The sequence below is a fragment of the Leptodactylus fuscus genome, chromosome 4, assembly GCF_031893055.1.
Source record: "Leptodactylus fuscus isolate aLepFus1 chromosome 4, aLepFus1.hap2, whole genome shotgun sequence".
Taxonomy (NCBI): domain Eukaryota; kingdom Metazoa; phylum Chordata; class Amphibia; order Anura; family Leptodactylidae; genus Leptodactylus; species Leptodactylus fuscus.
Window position 1 is genome coordinate 95565873 of NC_134268.1, and position 16453 is coordinate 95582325.

Here is a 16453-nt window from a genome sequence, read left to right on the forward strand (position 1 = left end):
TATCCCTGTGTCTGAAAATGCCCGGTCTACTAATATTTTTATGTACAGTGAACGTCAAAATCAAAAGTGCTAAACTGCATTAAACATTTCCCAAAATGGTATAACTAAAAAGTACACCTGGCCCCACAAAAAAAAAACAAACGCCCTATACATCCCCGTACAGCTGCAGGGTCACCTGTCAATGTGGCCTTGCAGCTGTTCTAAAACTACAACTCCCATACATTAAATATTTTACCATTTTTTGCCTGAAATTTTTTTTTCCCTATTTTTCTCCTCTAAAACCTGGGTGCGTCTTATAGTCCGAAAAATACGGTATGTGGTATCGTCATAATCATACCAATCCATAGAATAAATAACATGTTATATAGTTAAAGATGTATGTAAATTTTTATCTAGAGCTAACTAAAGAACTTTATGAATATTTACCCTATCCTGGCTCATTTGAGACCTCAGAAAATGTTTCTGATCAGAGCGTCCTTCCATTTAGCCTGTTGTACAGGCTTTGGCACTATATCACATGCTCCTCATGTAGATTTTCTAACCTTTACTTATGCTACATGTTTGCACGACTGGTCCATGGAGAACAGACACAGTGCGATCGCATCACTTTGTTATAAGTGGTGTGATCGTGCATACCCCTTCCTCTAGCCATGAGCGTGTCTATACACCCAGTACTACGGCTGTGCCCTTCCAATGACGTGTACGGAGACCGGTGGGTGCATTCTTTTGATAATCTCCCACCTTAAGTCTTCTTCAGAGGGGGCAGCGCAATCTCTATGGATTCGGTTTTATAAGGCCAAGCCTTGTCAGTGCTGACGTCAGCTATTTAAGTACTGAAGGGATTGGCAGTTTTTACTGCGTATCTTTCTATTGATCTGTTCCTTTGTTTTTGTACCCACATTTATTACTGTTCCTCATGAACCCTCATATATTATAGATTAAGGGGGAAACGCGTTGAGATTTTGAGGCATTGAGACAGGAGTACCCTCCTGGGTTCTCTTTGTTCCTTAGTGCGAGGCATTGTGCTTCAACTACTGGGGTTTGGATGTGTAAGTCAACAGATGGGGATTGTCCTTCTCCTGTTATCGGGGGGTTGTAGACTAGTCTGTTATTGGACTACACCCGTCATAATGTTTATTTGGGGGACATTTGAATCATAGGGCCATAATATTATTAGATTTGACTAAGCTATGGTGTATACATATTCAAGGCCCACTTTATTGGATAGTATAATCACATGAAAGAGGTGACTGATTATCTGACGAGAGAGGTCCTAGAGTGAATTTCATCCTACAGCAAAAATAACTGTCCCATGTGCCTAACCCTTGGATGGGAGCTCCTTTTTGATATCTGTTCATGCAGACATTTCACCTAGTTTTATCCTTTCATCACAAATAAAAGTTATGTTTTAGACTTTATTTCCCTACCATTCTGCTTTGTAACAAAATTCTTGAGCTTTGAATGGTGCTCACTCCGAATTGAAAAGATGGTGGAATTGCTGCTGTTTTTAATGATGCTACTGAAATATGACTCATGCCCCACAGAAAAATAAAAAAATAAAAAAACCTACAGCTAACATAAATTACAGCTATAAAGAAAAAAACCTGCTTCATCTTTAAGGCCATTTCTTAAAAGGATTTTCCATTTACCCCAGTTCTCATGACTATCAGGGTTCTTTGTGATCATACTGTGGATGGGGATAAACATTATCAATGAAAGACCACTAATGCAGCATTCATACTTGCGCCGCTGTCCGCCCTTTAGGCTTTCGTCCTAATCCCCAGAAAAACTGAATAGGGGACGGCGTACCGGCAGTCATTTTAAAAACCCATTCATTTGAATGGATTTTTAAGGCAGACTGTCGATATCCATATGCAGCCTCTCCGCAGTGAAATCGGTATTTTTGCACAGACGCAAAGTTGGACATGCAGGACTTTGTGTCCGTGCAAAAAAAACGGTTTTCCCGCGGAGAGGCTGCATACAGACTACGCATGTGGACTGGAAGAATCCCACTGCCAACCTGTCCTCTGGTCCAGGAAATTCAGCTCATGTAACTTCAATAAAGAGCCTTAGCAGACTACATTCTGCTGAAACATGTATCCTTCTGGATTTCCATTATCCCGCCTGGCTGAGGAAACCAGGTGAGACATACACCCCATCCACAATTGTACCATACACACAGTCCATAATGCTCTAACTCATTGTGCTGTATCACTGAAACTCTTTGTTTGCTTTAGATACTGCTGTTTTACAGTGTAAGTGAAGATCAAGGTAATATGGCATTTCTAGGAGTATAGGTGTTTAGGGAGGTATTCATTCCAATCTACAGATGAATTAATGACCCCCACACTCTGAGGTTGTTTTGCACTTTAAATTAGCTTTATTGAATGGAAGCAATCTATGTTACTTAATCTGTGACGTTTCAGTCCATCTTGGACCTAATCAGACGTCGGCTTGCAGAAAATAGGAAGGCAATGGTTGGGAGCCATGTAGCATAATATGGTCCAAGATGGACCACAACATCACATATGAAGTCATATGGATTGCTTTCACTTAATAAATATAAATTTAAAGGTGCAAACCAACCTCAGAATGTCAGGGGTCAATACTGCAGTTACACCCGATATGAACTTGTGACACATCAGAAGAGAGGACATACTGTGCCACAGAAATAAGTTTCAGGTTATACACACTGGTAACCTTTACCTCTCCAGCTTTAGCACATTCTTTGGCTCCTCTATGTAGTGCAGCCCAGGAATCTTCATACCTGTATAAGAAGAAGGAATCAGTATATGGTGCCATTATAAAAGACAGAATTATTGTACGACCTTATAAAGAGCAGAGTGGCTATTGCCTTTCACTACATCAGATTCTTCATAACTCTTAAGGCAGGTGACAGTTATGTGCCACACTATAAGTAAGTATTGACAGGAGACCTCATTTATTGAACATATTGAGAAAAGTTGTCTTGTTGCTTAAACTGCACTACAGGGGGCAAATTCAAGCCTTACAGTTATGACTCATGCTATCAAAAAGTCAGAAGAAGAAGAACATTTTTTGTACAGAAACTTTTTCCACCACCTAATCCAGTAAGTGGGTGTGAAGCAGGTATTGTTAACCTGACAAACTGATGTACCCCAGATTTACCCAAATACAAGATTTTAAAAAGTCATAAAAAAGATGGCTCCAACAGGAAGAATAACAGACTAGTCAAATCAGGGTTGGGCCACAGCAGATAGCACCATAGGGCAACAGGATAGATCTTTTCTGACTATGACATCTAACATAAAAGAACTTGAATGGGTTCCACCAAACAGTAAATCTAATTGATGGAGGCCGAGGCCCCATCCACCAAGAGGCCGCCATGGCCATAGTGGAGTGGGCTCTTGAAGAAGACCTTTCATGTCCTCAAAGATGTGCGGTATTACATACCACTAAAAAGCAGACATTGTCATGAATTCAGTGCACCGTCAGCTTTTCCAGTATATTGGAGATATCAGTAACGTTGGGGCAAGAGCATCTCAAACCCCAGGGAGGCTCTGAATCTGGCCAAACAGCAAATCCTTCCCTCGCCCTACATAGGAAGGAGGAGAAGACCTTGGGCTGCCGTGGACCATGGAATTATACCAAAGAACAGGTAGGGAAGTGAACTGCTTACCCAGGATATCTGTTCTCTGGCCCAGCCCTCTTAGCAAGCCAGGGAATAATGTAGGCTGGGACACAGGAAAAAGCAGTCAGTCAGTACCGACAGCAAGACTTTCGCAGTGTTATGGTTGCAGGGACCATTTAGTGTTGTTCCCTGTCCCGGGTGCGTGGGTATCCTCTGTGCTGCTGTGAAAGTGATTGACTTTAAAATTGATAGCTCTTCCCTATGGACTCTGGTTAACAGCTAACATGGGCAACTTTTTTTCTAAATTATTAACATTTTATTCAAATTACTTGAGAATTTTTTTTTTTTTCATTATTCTTAAACTACATCCAAAGAATTGCGCCTTTTTCATGTACCAAACATCTCAAAAATAGATGTATCAGTCTGTTGAAGGGGCTTATTCATGTAACAGAGAATAAGAGCTGTAACAAATATGTGTATAGACCCATAAATATTCATGGGTTTTTAAACAGCCTTTCATAAAACAACCATCACGTTGCTTTTATTCACCACATCATGTGAACAAGGTCTTGCCCTCACTAGTGGGAATTTGCATTGTGCACCAGTCTTAATAAAGTGTGCACTGGTGGATGATGCACACGAATTATTAACTCATACCAGTTTTTTTTATGCAAATTATAGTAAATCTTTCAGGGTGAGAAGTTCACACACCAGTATACTAGAAAACTGGCGCAGCAAGATAAGTAAATTCCTCATGTTGATGCTGACTGAGTGGTAACATAACGTTCGGCACTGTCACTGAAGCTGCCAGAAGAATTTCAAGGGTGAGTAAGGGTAATAATTCTTTATTTTATACGATTTCCTGGAAGTTTTTTGACCTTTCATGTTCTCTAATATGCAAAGCAGAATTTGCAGGTATGTGCCCCAGTGCAAGATAATTTGGTACCAATATCACTGTACTGTTAGAGGGGCGAGCCTCACAGCTCAGATTCAACTGACTATAAAAAACAAAAATGGGTGAACTCCACCAACCTAAGCAACTTCATTTTATTGTGAAGGAAATATACATTCCACAAGGATGTTGAGACTTGACCATCACAAATTAAAGAGACACTGTTTTGCATTATTTATGGAATTTTCTCTAGTGTTTGTCAAACAAAAATGTTTATACAAATGGTTACAACACAAAAAAGCCACCAAAATTCTTATAAAGAAAAGCTATTGAAAATGCTTGAAATGCTCAGTGCTTTACAAACAAACATCTAAACAGACAAAACAAGGGGCGGAAGTATTGCATTTCCGATTTAGTGTTGAGGACTGCCTGGTCTTCTATTTGGTTTCTCTTTCTCAGCAAAAGTTGATCATTTATAGAGAAAACAACCAAACAGGCGTCCAGGTACAGAGATCAATATCCCACGCCACACACGTGTTTCTTGTGTGCAGCGTTTGGAACGCAGCTCAAAGTGCTCAGCTAAATGAGCCCTCAGTAATCCGGATTTTATAGTCCATTGTATTTTTCTTTGCAGTCACATCAAAGGGATTAGAGATTGGTGAAGCCATTACCTGCTAAGAAGTTCCAAACCAGCTGGAAACTTGACAAACTGTTCAGATGGCCTATGAAGTTAAAACAAAAAAAAAAAACTTTTATAAGCTATTACTTTAGACATAATATAAATAAATTTGAAATAATTGTGCCAGTCATTGCACTACAGACTAAAGGGTATTCCCAAATTGTATGTGATGGCATATAACTAGGAGCTATGTGGGCATCATGAAGAAACATTTCCAGAGCCTAAATCTGCTTGTTATTTCAGGTGCCTTTTTCTAGAGTATCTTTCAGGGGAACATGCTGCTGAATTCTATTAGCATATCCATCCTGCATAGATTCAGCCTAAGGGTAAATTCACACGGGTTTTTTGGTTAGGATTTTGAGGCCGTATCAGTCTCAAAATCCTGACCAAAACGACGGCTCCCATTGAAATCAATGGGAGCCAGTCAGTTCTTTTCTCCTGGGAGCAGTTTGTTCCAGCTCCTGGAAAAAGAAGCGACATGCTCATTCTTTTAGGTGGATTTGTCTCGCGACAACCACCTGAAGACACTCCCTCCCGACTAGTCCCATTCATTTGGGCCTAATCCGGAGCGGAGTGCGTGACACTGCAGCGGCATCCAGTCGCAGCTACCCGCATTTTGGTCCAGAACCTGAGGCGGCCTCCGCCTCAGATTCTGGACCAAAAGACCCTGTGTGAACTTACTGTAAGAGCGGTTTCATATATGGCACTTCTGGGAAAATTGCTACTACAATTTTTGTAGGTTTCTGAGCCAAAGTAAGGAGTGGCTTCAAAAAAAGGCTGAAACAAAAAAGGATGGACTTCTACATACTTCCCCTTCCTGTGTTTAGGTCAGTAAACTTCATTGAAAACTACAGTTTAATTTTTTCACAGCAATACTGTGTGTGAAGCCACACTGAAGGTTAAAAAATAAATAACCTTAATTTTTGCAGTAATTGCTTCCTCTCCCACAATTTTATGCAGGACATCTAGGACATACATAGATGTGGTCAGCGTTTGGTTATACCCAACAGCTTCAGCACATGATGTCTATGCTTTTGATTTATCCTCCCTTTAGGAGCTCTGAGTGCTGAAGGCCATGTAAACACATACTGGAACGACGCTGCAAAACAAGAAGCTATCCTTCTATAGTCTTGGCTCCTGCTAGTATCTGCTGTCAGGGAAACCAATAAGCAGTAAAGGACTGTCAGGGAGTGACTACTATTAGCCAGAACTGCAGGTAATCTCGTGGTAGAACCCGTAAACTGGACAGGTCCGAGCAGTCATAAATCATCAAACAGCTCATTTGACCAACACACTCCTTTCCCACCATTGGCAGAGCTAGCATATTTAATTCAATGAGGAAATGGGTTTTCCGGGACAAAGAAAGCAAAAGAGGCGGACCAGGATTTTTTTTTTTTTTTTTAAGGTTTGTCTTTATGAAGCACCATAAATATCTGATTGGGGGGAGGGAGGGGGAATGACAGCTGGCCCACAGACAGATCAGCTCTACATGGCAGCTTCTGTTGCCCATACTATATACAGCATGGAGCCACAAGCAGTTGGCTCTGTACCCTGTATTAACTTCAGTGGGAGCTGAGCTGCATTGGAGCCAATTGCTTCTGTCTTCCTGTGGCCCCATACAGTTGATCAATGCAGGGACCGGCCCCCATGATCACATATTAATACCCAGGAAACACATAACACATCAACGTCCATCGGCGCTGAAAACTGTCAGTTTATTCAACATAAATCTTATTTGTTTGGCCATTCTTCATACAGGATGTACTAGGAGAAGACAACAGTTGTCTTCCCCCTCTCTTTTATTATGCCTCATCAGTTTGGCTGCGGCATATAAAACACTGGGTCTAAGTCTGTGTATGAAGAAAACATTTTACTACAGGGAGGGCAGAATGATTGTTTATTAAGTATGTAAAACTAAACCACCAGTAAGAAAAATGTTCCCAACAGGCATGTCTGCACCTATAGCGGCAAATGAGTTCTACTAAGGATGGGGAGGGGTAATCTGAAGAGTTGAAGGGGCTCTATCATTGGAAAAAGTCATTTTTAACTAATCACATCCTTGCATAGCCTTTAGAAATGCTATTCCACACCTACCTTTTGTATGTAAGCTGCCTCAGTAGATTTTGAATAAGTCCGTTTTTCTTTTTTTTATTTTTCTTGTGTTGCGGTGTATGCAACATAATAAGTCCGTTTTTCTTCATATACTAATTAGCCATTCCGTGCACCACGGTAGTCTCTGCTGTATATACAGCACAGGCTGCTGCTGACTCCTCCTCCCTGCGCTCATACACAGCATAGAGAGGAGAGCTGGCTGACAACTTCCTGTGCACTGAGAAGCTAATTAACATATGAATAAAAACAGACTTATTCAAACACTACTGAGGCAATTTACATACAAAAGGTAGGTGTGGAATAGCCTTTCTAAAGGCTATACAAGGATGTGATTAGTTACAAATGACTTTTGACAAGGATAGAGCCTCTTTAAGCTTTATTTTTTGTTGTTTGTACCTGTGTTGTTTTTTGATCTTCACGTCTCTTGACTTGTCACCCAGACTTTTCAACCTGCAATTGAGACAACAAAATTACTGACTCACACAATTCTTACAAGAAGATATATGCTTGAGAAGTATTGCGATACCTATAAATGTTTACCGCTTTCCAGTAGATTTTTTATTTTTTTTATTTCATTTTAGACCCTACAGTATACTTACACATACATCACTAGTGAACACAAAACGTGTGTACACTATATGTTTAGATTGCTTTCAATTTAATGTTACAAATCTGTCATTTAACATAGACAAATCAGCACACCACACCAATGTACACTTGTTAGAAGTTCTGTGCCTCTTTACACTAAGTGAAGCCATGCCCCTCTTCTATCTCAAACAAAGGCCTCTTCCTCATCACAAAAAATGGCAACAGATGAAGGGACCACTTTTATCTGGACTTGTGCAAGTCCTGGATATCCAGGAAACTAGTGTACGTGCAGTGCGCTTCAAAGGTGGATGCTGATGGACATGTCACTTCATCTTCCATACTGGTGACCTATCCTGTCGATAAGTCAGCAGTATCCAAAATACTTGAGTTCCTTGACAACCTCTGTAATAAGAGACATGGCTTCATAAAGTAGAATAAAGGTGCAGATACTTAAAGTCTAAATTTCTAGTTGGCACACATCTGATAACATTATACGTAAAGCACCCAGTCCCACTTACTTGGGTAAACAGAAGAAAGAGAATATAAGAGTCAATAAAAAAAAAATGCTCAAGGAAATACTTGACCCAGACAGCCAATATTTGCTCTGCCGCCAGCCTGTGAGAACATTTTCCACAGTGATTTCTGACTGGAAAGAAAGCGCTAGTGTAGATATTAGAGCAGCCATGGTCACCAAATTCTGAAATTGCCTTTACAGAAATGTCCTCATATAGAAGCGTCAGCAGATGTTCCCTCTTTCATCATTGTTAAGCTGTTACCTCAGAACCAACAGCTACATGAACGGAAATGTCCTTCAGCACAGAATAATGAGAACAGCCATGCGTGCGGCAATAGCACAGTACTACACAGTGTATGGAGCCGTCTGCATAAGGTGCAGATTTCAGCTGATCCGTAGAGGTTCAGGACCCCCACTAACCTAAGGACAGCCCATCAATATGTCATCTTGGACATCTTTAATGAGCGCAGACTTATGGAGCGCTGCAGGTAACTGCTGTTTTATAGGACGGGCTCTCCATTTGTCTCTCAACGACAGAGAGATCAGCCCAAGTGTGAATCTAGTCTAAAATGTAAATGTAGCAGATTTATTAGAAAGGTACGTAAATACCTGAGAATATGCTTTGAGCGAAGCTAGATTAAACAAAGGGACGTCTGTTAATGTGGCAGATCAAATACTTTGAAAATTCAGTAGAGCAAAAATGGGATTACAAAGACAAGTATTCATTGCCTAGTGAGCGACACAGAATGTATTGTGCCCAAACACAAGTCACAGGATAGACAGATCACGCGAGATATAACCAGCAGACAATTTTATGCCTTTTTCCAGAAAGAAGAAACTAGGATTTATGATCTGTATATATGTATGTATGTATGTATGTATGTATGTATGTATGTATGTATGTATGTACGTTTAGGCCAGATTCAGGTGATCAGGAACAAACTCCAGAATAAAAGAAGGCATTGTACTGTGAAAACCATGTAGTCACCGGTGTATGAATCTCACATATAGCCAACACTTGTGAAAGACTACTAGAAAGTAATGGCCCAAGTAATGTAGCTAGATACACCAAATGTATCACACTGAGCCAGGGGTCCGTGCTGTTATGTCCCAACTGCCCAATAGATAACAGGGGCACATCCTACCATAGAAGCTGGAATTAAAGAGGACTCAAACCCTAAAAAACAGCACCATACCAGTATCCCACCACCACTAAATAAATCTGAAAGAGAGTGCTTGAATATCTTGGTCACTGCCATAGACTTTGGATGGAACGGTGGTATGCTTGCTAGGCTGCCGATTCCAGCCTGGGTGAACAAGACATACAGGTCTCAATGGATTGAGCCCCCACCATTGTCATAGTTTCAACCTATGAAGGATATAGATGATAAATTGTTAGAATTGGAATATGCCTTTGAAGTGAAAAGAACACATATTATCATTTATAAGATAAACAGAATGGAGTCATTCACATCCCGGTTTTAACAACAATGGATGACAATGAATGGCCAACCATTTGCATTCATTTATTATCTGCTAAAAGGATGTTAAAATGTGATGTGAATGGTCCCACAGGACAGCAGACAGAGTTTGGTGGTGAGGTTTGGAGGCAGATAACCATCCACTGTTCTGAGCACTCTACTCTACTATGGACTTTCAGAATGGCAATATTATACTGTATCAATGGTTTTTTTTTCCCATTTACCACTGTAACTGTAGTCGGCCAAAGAACACCATCTACACACTGCGGCAGCACACGTACAATAAGGTGTGTAACTGAAAGTAACATTTTATCATTTACATACTACAACAACATTAGAGAATAAAATGCCTAATAAAACTAATCTATCATCCAGAAGAACCTGTACTTCCTGTTTAATGAGTAATATTCTATAGGTTCATACATGTTTGTAGGGCATCAGAAGAAATCTCATTCACTTGAGAGGCTGTCCACAAAAAACTGGTCTAAAGAAAAAGGCTACGGGCTCGTTCACATCTGCGCCCAGGTGTCCGTACTTCAGGTTTACGTTTCCTGCATAAAACAGAGCAGGAGACGGAAATCTGCAGGAGTCTTTCTCACCCATTCATTTGAATGGGTGAGAAAGATGTCCGGCCGTGAGCGGCGGTGAGCGTTTTATGCTCTCTGCCACGAAACCGGGTTTTATAATCCAGACACAGAGTCGGACATGCAGTACTCTGTGTCCGAATTTTAAAAAATCGGTTTCACGGCGGAGAGCATAAAACGCTCACCGCCGCTCACGGCCGGACCCGGTCTGTAGTTTCCGTCTTCTGGCATGCAGAAGACGGAAACCACAGAACGGACAGCTGAACGCAGGTGTGAACCTAGCGTCAGGAAGCAAAAAGTACTTCACGAACTGCAAGCTGTTTAAGGGGATCTTTCATGTCCTCTCATGAAACACAGGATATGTTACATACTTTTACAAGCTGTTCTTGTGCTGAACAAAGACTTCACTGCTGTTGGTTTTGCTACCGATGTCACTGTACTGTCAGGAGGGTGGTCGTACAGCCCCGTTCCATAGTGGAAGACAATATAAGTACTGCCAGGTGGGTGTACCTCAATGCCAAGAGGTGACGCTTTAAGGACTCTTTTGTCAGAAAAGTAAAAAACATGATGGAGACATATTCCGTCATGTTTTATACATGTGGGTGAATGCAGATTGACACTAGACGGAGGGGGTTGCATCTGCATCTGTATTTTAATGTCCATTGATCTCATAATGTGATGGATGAGAGCAATGGATAATACATAATGGTAGTGTGAACTCACCCTTACCGCTACGGTGTTTGCCGTATGGGGATAAATATCTTTATAATTTGGCCATTTTTGGACACAGATGTTTAATATATATATATATATATATATATTTTGTGATCTAGGAAAGGGGAATTAGAATATTTATTTAATATTTAATTTTCTAAAAGATTTTTTTTTTATATTCTATTGACCCAATAGCAAAAAAAAAAAAAAAAAAAAAAGTAAAATGGGAGTTAAACTATAAAGTATTGATGAGAGCACTGTACTCATTTAGTTACTGTATGAAACCACAGCGTGCAGGGTATGCTAGTAATACCACGTTGCTGATTACCCATGTGGAGTAGTGTTGCTTCATAGAGCTCATTTACATAATAACAAAAACAACAACATCTACTCAAGTGAACCTAAGCTATTAGCAGGGCTGGCTTCTGGACACAGACTCCCTTTAGGCTACAGGCTCATGTTACAGAAACACAGCATTTTTGGCTGTTGAAGAAACCTAGTGGAAAGAAACACTGCATTTTACAGAACCAACAAAGTGAATAAGATTTTCATTTCACCTCATCCACAAACTGAGGGAGAAGCAGAGCTGCAGAAACGACATTACTTTTTAGCTGCGGAATTGCAAAGGGATTTCCCTATATATTTAGCATAGGTTTCACTACATAGTGCCTTAGGCCAAGGACCCACATGGCGGAAAAGCTGCTTTTTTTTTTGCAGATTTTGCTGCAGTTTTTTTTTTTTCTTAGCTAAAGACAAGAATGACTTGAAAAGGAATGGGAAATATAAAGGAAGTTCTTCTACCTTCTGGTAAATCCCCTCTTGGCTTTGGCTCAAATGATTACAGCAAAATCTGCAACAAAAAAGCAGGTATTCTGCAATGTGGGGTTCACGCAGCAAAAAATGCTTCAGAAAAATGCAGTGAAAACTAACTGCATTTTTTTCTGGAGTGTTTTTCAGAGGAAAGGAAGATTTTGCAGAATTTCTGCCCCTATTAAAACTATATGAAAAAAGTCAGCGTTTCCGCAGTTGTAATTGACAATTGGCGATTTTCAAAAGCACAACTTTTGTGTTGCAGATTTTTTTCTGCAATTTGTGGATGGGATTAACCAGAATCCCAACCACTTTGCAGGTACTACAAAACAGTGTTTTTTTACAACATGGGGTCCTGGCCTAAAAGGGTTTTCTAGGCAAATTATATTGATGACCAGTCATCAGGTGGGTGGTCCCAGGAGTCCTGATAGTAACCTAGGACAGGTTATTAATATCATTTGTCTGGAAAACACCTTTATAGTAAATATCAATACTTACATAAAGAGAAAGTGAAACTGAATCCTCTCAAAGGACACATTGTTATATTCCTAACTGATGACTGGCTGACAAATATGCAGTTAGGAGACTCCTGCATTATGGATAAGGCCAGGCTCAGACTGGCCCACTGGGGTATGGGTGAATCCCCTGGTGGGCCCTGTGCCTTTTGGGTGCCCTACCAGATCCCTACTGCTTTCTTATTAGGCAGTGGAGGTCTGGTAATGTCACAACAGTGCAGCTACAACAAGGAAGAGCAGGCCTATGGAGCAGACAGGTAAGTAATGACCTCATACGGGGAGGGGGGGCAGTGAAGGGGTTCTTCACTTGTCGTCCCCCCCCCCCCATACTGCAGCTGACCCATTTCACAAGTTCCCCGCCATATAATGGCCTCTTCACTGGCCCGCCATACTGTATGGGAAGTAGTGATGGGGCCACTATATTGTGTGGGGGCAGTGATGAGGGCCAAAATCCTGTGGAGCGGGGGAGGGGAATTAAAGCATGGGGCATTGGGGGAAAATATTGAAGGGGTTGTCCGGGCTTAAAAAAAAAAAATAAATTATGGCCTGTCCTCAGGGCTCGTACGGCTGGACCAAGAAGCTGCTTGTGGTGCTATCTTATACAAAATGGGGCCAGAAGCAGAAAGCTCTGTTCACTTTATAGGGACCGAGCGCCTTATCTGCAACTCAGCCCTTATTGAAGTCAGTGGGAGCTGAGCTACAGTGAAGGTCCCATGTCGCTTTCCATTAATAGAGCCTTCTGCTTCCAGCCCTGTATTGTGTACAGGACAGGTGCTGGAAGCAGCTCCATAGAGCTAATGGAACAGTGTGTCGGCCCCCTAAAAATCAGGTACAAAAAAATTAAGCTTGGACAACCCTTTTAATATTCCCCACTAATTAATTAGCTCCCATTACTGGACGCATACAGTACTTATACGCAATATAATGGTGCAATCACTGGTCACCATACAGTATGGCGGATCGGTGAAAAGGTCACTGTGGGGGGAGTGAAGTGTCCATGACACTGAATAGACATTTGCGACAGATAATGGAGCATTAGGAACAGTCGAGTATGTCTTTTTTTTTAACTTTACTCCTCCCTGAAAACCACATGGGTTGCTCCAAATCCTGGACAGCCCCTTTAAAGGGTTTATCCATCTTTTGAGTTTTGATGTATCCTTAGGATAGGCCATCAATATTATAATTGAAGGGTCCGACAGTCAGGGCCTCTGCACATCAGCTTTTCCAGGACAGTGCAGCTACAGGTAATGTTAACAATTCCAGGAGCCACTCTGTTCACGTGCCATATAAAGTGTAGTTGTGGGTTTAGGCAGTGCACATCGTATGGCGGGTGTGCAGTACGGTAGTGTTATTTCCCGTGGCCGCGCTGACTTGGTACAGCTGATCTGCAGGGGTCCTGGAGGTTGGCCCCCATACATTCCATTCCGACACTGGCTAGGGTCATGTGGTGACTTTGGCCACAATTCCCATCATAGGACCAGCGATCATTGAGTTACTACGTGTGTCACTCACTAAGGCTAGCGATTGTAGCTGCATTGTACCACTGAGTGTGCCATGGCTGCAAGTTTACCATTGCTTGACTTTTTTGCGACTTGAAGTCGTGCCAATATCATTCACTAACATCAATGAAGGCGTCATAGAGCGACATGGCAACCTTTGGTCACACAATGGGAATGGCAGACAAAGTCACAGTGCAGCCTAAGAGATGGGGTTCTAAAGGAGTTTCCCATAAAGCTGCCAGCACCTGGCACAGACCATGCTGGATATGATGCCAGGGCTGAGGCAGGGGCACACTATACAATAGGATTTCCCCGGCTCATGCACACACAACACTTGTGAGCAGTCCCGCAAACTAGTGATGTGACCTCCAGCCCTGACTACAAGCATCAGCCTCCCTGCACCGAGATGCCCCGGGCGCACAGTGACAGCCAAGCCACACACAGGACCGCACAGATTTACCCGCTGGTCAGGTCCTGCTGCACACTGAGCAGTCGCTCCCTCAGGTTCTCAAACATCCTGCTGCGACAAGGGTCAGGCGTCAGCTATGCGACTCTCCGGGCAGCGCTGCATCAGCCCCTCCGGCAACAAGCGCGGCTCATCTTCCTCATAGCGTCACAGTCACAAGGAGAGAGGCGGGGCCGGAACAGACACTCGCCCCGCCTACTCACGCGCTCCTACTCTACTCACTCTGACGCTAACGCTGATACGACCCTGAGACACTAGAGGGCAGCATAACCCATGAAAAGGATTGGAGCTGCTGAGTACTGGAGGGATCTATGGCTGTGCTAGTCAGTACTCAGGTGTCCTCACAGCCCTGCTAGCTGACTGCTGTACAAGGCCTAGATCTCCAAAGTATATTGTTAGTACATGTCCTCATTGAAGACATCGGAACATGCTCAGGACTTGATAAAAATCACAACGAATGGGCTGAAGGAACTTTAACAGCAAGAATTACATGTGAAAGCAAAACTAGATAAAAGAAACAGTACAGAGAAAAAGATAAGATCTGGATAAGAAGTGATGCTGGACAGCGCCATTGTAACACATTGGTGGGCTCAGTGCAAAGACTGTATAAGTGCCCCCCTTCCCCATCACCAACGCTTAGGAACACCTGACCCATTTTTGCATTTTTGCTTACCTAAGCCAGTGCAGGACAAACTGTCCTGGACTGGCTTAGCGTCACCGTCTCGGCAGTCCGACATGGGAAGCGAGCGGTGGATTGGGGAGGCCCTGTGGATGCAGCGCTGCTCCATATTTATTTATAGCTTTTCCTGTCCCCCTGTTCAATTATCTCTCTGATCCTGGAGTCTGCAGGGAGCAACAGGCACAATGTAAGTGACGTCACCACATCGCGACTGCCTGCTTCATCTTTATCTTCAACTCATCCATGTCCGGAGTTGGGGCAACCTGAATCCACTGCCCGGAACAGTGGGACAGCGAATGCAGGACTGAAGGGAGTCCCTGCAACCATAGGGCCCAGTGCAAGGCCCAGTTGGCCTTATGGTTAAAGCAGCCCTGATGCTGGATCCTCCACACCTGTGGCACTGTCAGAGGCATCTCCACGCCCATGGTATAAGATGAGCTTCCTACCTTCTGTACCAGTCTATAACACTTCTGGCTCCAGGTCAGGGCATTCAGCCTACAGACTCCAATGCTGACTTGTGGACTCTTGGTGATGGTGTCCTATATATATAACACGTTCTGAGAAATCGGGTTTCTACCATCCCCAAGTATGGATTCATGACAGTCAACAGGGAAGTGCCTACATATGCTCCGTATCCGCCCCAAAATCCTGACCAAAAAGACGTCTCCCCCTGAAATCAATGGGAGCCGGTCAGTTCTTTTTTCGGGAGCCGTTTGTTCCACTTCCCAGATAAAAGAAGTGACATGCTCATTCTTTCAGGCGGATTCGCCTTGAGACATCCGCCTGAAGACACTCCCTCCCAACTAGGCCCCTTCACTTGGGCCTAATCCAGAGTGGAGTGCACAACTGGATGCCGGTCACAGCAACCTGTATTTTGGTCATGAACCTGAGGCGGCCTCCGCCTCAGGTTCTGGACCAAAAAAACCCATGTGAACTTAACCTAAAAGAGGTTGTCCAGAAATAAGGTTTGTCTGTCTAACCCTTAGGATCAGCAATAAATACCTACTGGTGGGGGAACAGAGACTAAAAACAGGAAGAGAGAATAATGCCAGGTGAATTGTCCGCAATACTAAGCACCAACAATAGGGGCAGCTAGTATAAATATCAAATATTGTGATATTATGATATTGAAAAAAAGCTAAACTATTATAAATATAACAACTAAGTATCACACAAAGAATGACTTATGCTGAGAAAACAATATATAGCTCCATTTTAAGGAGCAGCTTTCCCAGTTATGTGTGTATCTACATGCATCCATCCTGAACATACAGTCAGCTGTCTTAATGGTATATATACACACACCCGAA

General features: G+C 42.5%; 1 protein-coding gene across 1 annotated transcript in view; it reads right to left on the minus strand.

The window, feature by feature from the left end:
- Positions 1-14616, minus strand: part of DTNBP1 (dystrobrevin binding protein 1) — a 111159-nt gene extending 96543 nt beyond the window's left edge. Inside the window, exons 1-4 of the mRNA XM_075270849.1 lie at positions 14459-14616; positions 7690-7743; positions 5174-5224; positions 2707-2767 (exon numbers count right to left, since the gene is read on the minus strand). Of these exons, the coding sequence (XP_075126950.1) occupies positions 2707-2767; positions 5174-5224; positions 7690-7743; positions 14459-14514 (222 nt within the window). The 5' untranslated portion in view covers positions 14515-14616. The remainder of the gene's footprint in view (positions 1-2706; positions 2768-5173; positions 5225-7689; positions 7744-14458) is intronic.
- Between the last annotated feature and the right edge of the window lie 1837 nt (positions 14617-16453).